The 3,803-nt window shown below is 38.0% G+C and overlaps 1 protein-coding gene across 2 annotated transcripts in view; it reads left to right on the forward strand.

The window, feature by feature from the left end:
- Positions 1-3,803, forward strand: part of SMC5 (structural maintenance of chromosomes 5) — a 98,127-nt gene that overhangs the window by 60,794 nt on the left and 33,530 nt on the right. For both annotated transcript variants that reach the window (XM_032798162.2, XM_032798163.2), the window contains exons 14-15: positions 440-613; positions 771-940. In XM_032798162.2, coding sequence (XP_032654053.1) covers positions 440-613; positions 771-940 — 344 coding nt within the window. The remainder of the gene's footprint in view (positions 1-439; positions 614-770; positions 941-3,803) is intronic.

Genomic DNA, 3,803 nt, shown 5'->3' on the forward strand with positions numbered 1-3,803 from the left:
CTCCAGAAATCGATGCTAGCCTCGGACCATGGACGCAGACCACCGAATTAATGTGCTTAGTGTGGCCGCGTGCACTTGACTTTATACAATCTGTTTTAGAAAACCGGTTTATGTAAAATCACAATAATCCCGTAGTGTAGACATACCCTCACTTATCACAGAAGTTGTCTTACTTGTATGACAACACAGAATGAATGATGTATTTTTTTTTTATTGCTACTTTAATTCAGTCGGTAAAAACTTCAGATTCAATGATGCAACAAACTTGTTGAATCTCCTTTATGCAATGCATGTTCATACACCAGAAACTTGGCTAATTTTAGTATCCTCACTCCAAATCATAGTTAGTTTATTTCCTATTCTGAAAATAATCTTCCTGTTCAGAATAGGTGAGCCTTACATAAGATTTTTGTCAAATGACTTTGTTTTTCGTGTTTAGGTCATACAAGAAACCAAATTTAAGCAAATCTACACAGCAGAAGAAAGATATTCAGTGAGAGTGTCTGCTTATACAAACCAAACTATTTCTAGTAACACATCCCTGAGACCAGCGCAGTTTCTCACTGTCACAGTAGATGCAGATGAAAGAAGGCAGTTGGAAAACCAGCTAAAGGTAGGCTGTTTTGTTTTAAGTGTTTCGAAAAAAATTCTGAAGTACATAGATTGAAATACTGCCAATTTTTTATTCAATAAAACTGTATTATTTGGCCTGGATCTGGTATGATTGTAATGAGAATATTAAAGATTTTTTGTGTCACTATTTACTATAGGATATTAATAGACTTTTCCAGTTACGGGATACTCAATTGCATACATTATATGAGAGGCAGAAGGGTCTGGAACGCAAAGATAATGAGCTGAGACAGCAAAAGAAGGAACGTTTGGAGAGAAAAAACAAAAGGAAACAACTGGAATCAAAAATTAGTATGAAACATGATAGGTATGACTTCTGATGAGCCTGTTTGATTGCAAATATTTTCTCTTGCTGAGACAGCATTAAGATACAGAAATAAGTCTGAAGTATTAACATCAGTTATGATTTTGTATGTTGGTGACTAGGGCCATTTCAATAACAAAATGGAAATAACAATCCCTAAAATGTGTCTTGGCTACCTCTAGCCCATTAATTCTGATAAGATATAATTTATTCTTAAGAACTAGTTGGCAGCTGGGCTTCAGAAATGGGGTGGTATAGGTGATGCAGAGGCTTGATTCTCCCACCTTTCACTTTTGAAATATAGGTAGGTTCATCTGTGATTGAGGTCACCAGTGAGGATATATTAGTTCTCTTAAGCCTGGTCTCTACACAGTTTTGTATACTGGTGAAACAGTTTCTGATACAAATGAGGAGGGGGAGGAGGAATATGATTAAAATAAAATAATTATACTGGATGTTGTTATACCAGTATAAAGGTGCCTTTATACTCCTAATAGTTTTATTTATTTTCCCTTATAGGAATAAGCATGCTGATATAAGCACCTTTATACTGGTATACATGCATCTGCACTATGTGGTTTTACGCTTTAACTACCAATATAGTTAAAGCAGTACAACCTTTGTGTATAGACAAACCCTTAATCTAGTTTCCCATGAGTATTTTGATCTGTTACAAGAATATCACACAGTTTTACATGATCAACAGAGATGTTATCTGGTCTTTGTTTCATAAACACTTGAAAAACCAAACTGAAGCCTCAACCCTAAAAGGGTTCGTCTTCAAATATTATCTTAGTACTCTCATGAAACACCATTATATTCTTTTTTTGCTGATGAGATGGGAAATAAAGTACATTATAGCAAGTGGTCATGTAGCCTCCTGGCATCTTAGTGTTACAGTGTTGCTTCATTTTCCTAGCACATCCTTAGAGGATAAAGTATAGACAGTGGTTTCTAAATTCAGATTCAGTTCTGCTTTGTTGTTCAGCCAGAATGGGTTATAGCAAGTTAAACCTTCCTCCCAGAAACTAATCTTGTCGCTTAATCTCCATTAGTCCAGTGAAGACAAAATCCTGAAGTTTCTCTTTAATTCAGATCTCCTAATCAGTTGTACATTGCACTGCTTCAGTACCAGAAAACTCAGTCACTTTTCTTCTTAAGGTTTATCATATAGTGGAGAAAATATTTTTTGTCAGTAAAAAGAGGAGGCAAATAATTTTTGAAGCTTTGTGCTAATATGTAACCACTCTTAAAATATTTGACCAAAATTTTGAAACTGGACTCCTAAATAAGTGGCCAAATTTTCTAAAGTCAGTGGGAGTGCAGATACTCAGCATCTCTGAAAATCAAGCCACTGTTATTTAAGTTCCTAACTTTGGGAAACCAGGCTTAAAAACATAGGCCAAAATTTCCAAACTCTCTTCTGCAGTGAGTGCAATAAGAGACGATAAGTAGCTGTTTTTCATAAATTAATACATGTAACAGAAATTAAAGAAAACAGCCTTAACTCTGCCTTGTAATGATGTGATGAAGGGGGAAAAATCAGTTTAATCTTTTTGGGAACACACTCTAAAATGCCTTAATTGTAATTATGTCCTCACTGAATGACATCATTATAGGGTACAGTTAGGATTGCTTGAGTGTCTTAATTGTACATTACTTGCCTTAACACGTTCAGATTTCTTATAGGTGTAATCTTAATTCTGAATTTCTTGGGTTGAAAATGCTTGGTTTGGGGATAATGACAAGGATGTTGTAAGAGTCTTTACTCTAAAATTAGGCCTAGTCTACACTTAAAACTTAGGTCAACCTAGCCTCATCACTCAGGTCTGAAAGTTTTTGCATCCTGTGCAACATAGTTAGGTTGACCTAACCCCCACTGTAGACACAGCTAAGTTGACAGAATAATTCTTGCATCAGTCTAGCGACTGCCTCTCAGAGAGGTAGATTACCTTCATCAACAGAAAAACCCCTTCTGTCAGTGTAGGAAGTGTCTACGCTACAGTGCTATGGCAGCACATCTGCAGCACCATAGCTATGTGACTGTAACATCTGTTGAGCAGACATACTCTTAGTGATACATACTCTCAGGCCTGGTCTACACTATGCATTTAAACCGATTTTAGCAGCATTAAACCGATTTAATGCTGTACCCGTCCACATGACAAGGCCCTTTATATCGATATAAAGGGCTCTTTAAATCGGTTTCTGTACTCCTCCCCAACGAGAGGAGTAGCGCTAAAATCAGTATTATCATATCGGATTAGGATTAGTGTGGCCGCAAATCGACGGTATTGGTATCCCACAGTGCAGCATTGTGACTGCTCTGGACAGCAATCTGAACTTGAATGCAGTGGCCAGATAGACAGGAAAAGCCCCAAAAACTTTTGAATTTCATTTCCTGTTTGCCCAGCGTGGAGCTCTGATTAGCACGGGTGGCGATGCAGTCCCAAATCCAAAAAGAGCTCCAGCATGGACTGTACGGGAGATACTGGATCTGATCACTGTATGGGGAGACAAATCTGTTCTATCAGAGCTCCGTTACAGAAGACGAAATGCCAAAGCATTTGAAAAAAATCTCCAGGCTACAGCCGTGTGACAAGAGTAACGGAAAGCCAAAGAAATCAAATGACGCTCATGGAGGGAGGGAGGGTGTATCGGAGACTCTAGCTATCCCACAGTCCCCGCAGTCTCCAGAAAATCCGAATTTGCATTCTTGACTGAGTCCACATGCCTGTAGGTCAAACACATTTCCGGGGTATTCCAGGCTCTAGCTCGTTCAATTACCACCCCTCCCCCTCCATGGATATTATAAAAGGCGAAAATCGGTGTTCTTGATCTTTTTTTATATGTCACCCTATGTCTA

Source organism: Chelonoidis abingdonii, chromosome 6 (assembly GCF_003597395.2).
Source record: "Chelonoidis abingdonii isolate Lonesome George chromosome 6, CheloAbing_2.0, whole genome shotgun sequence".
In the NCBI taxonomy this organism is placed as follows: Eukaryota; Metazoa; Chordata; order Testudines; family Testudinidae; genus Chelonoidis; species Chelonoidis abingdonii.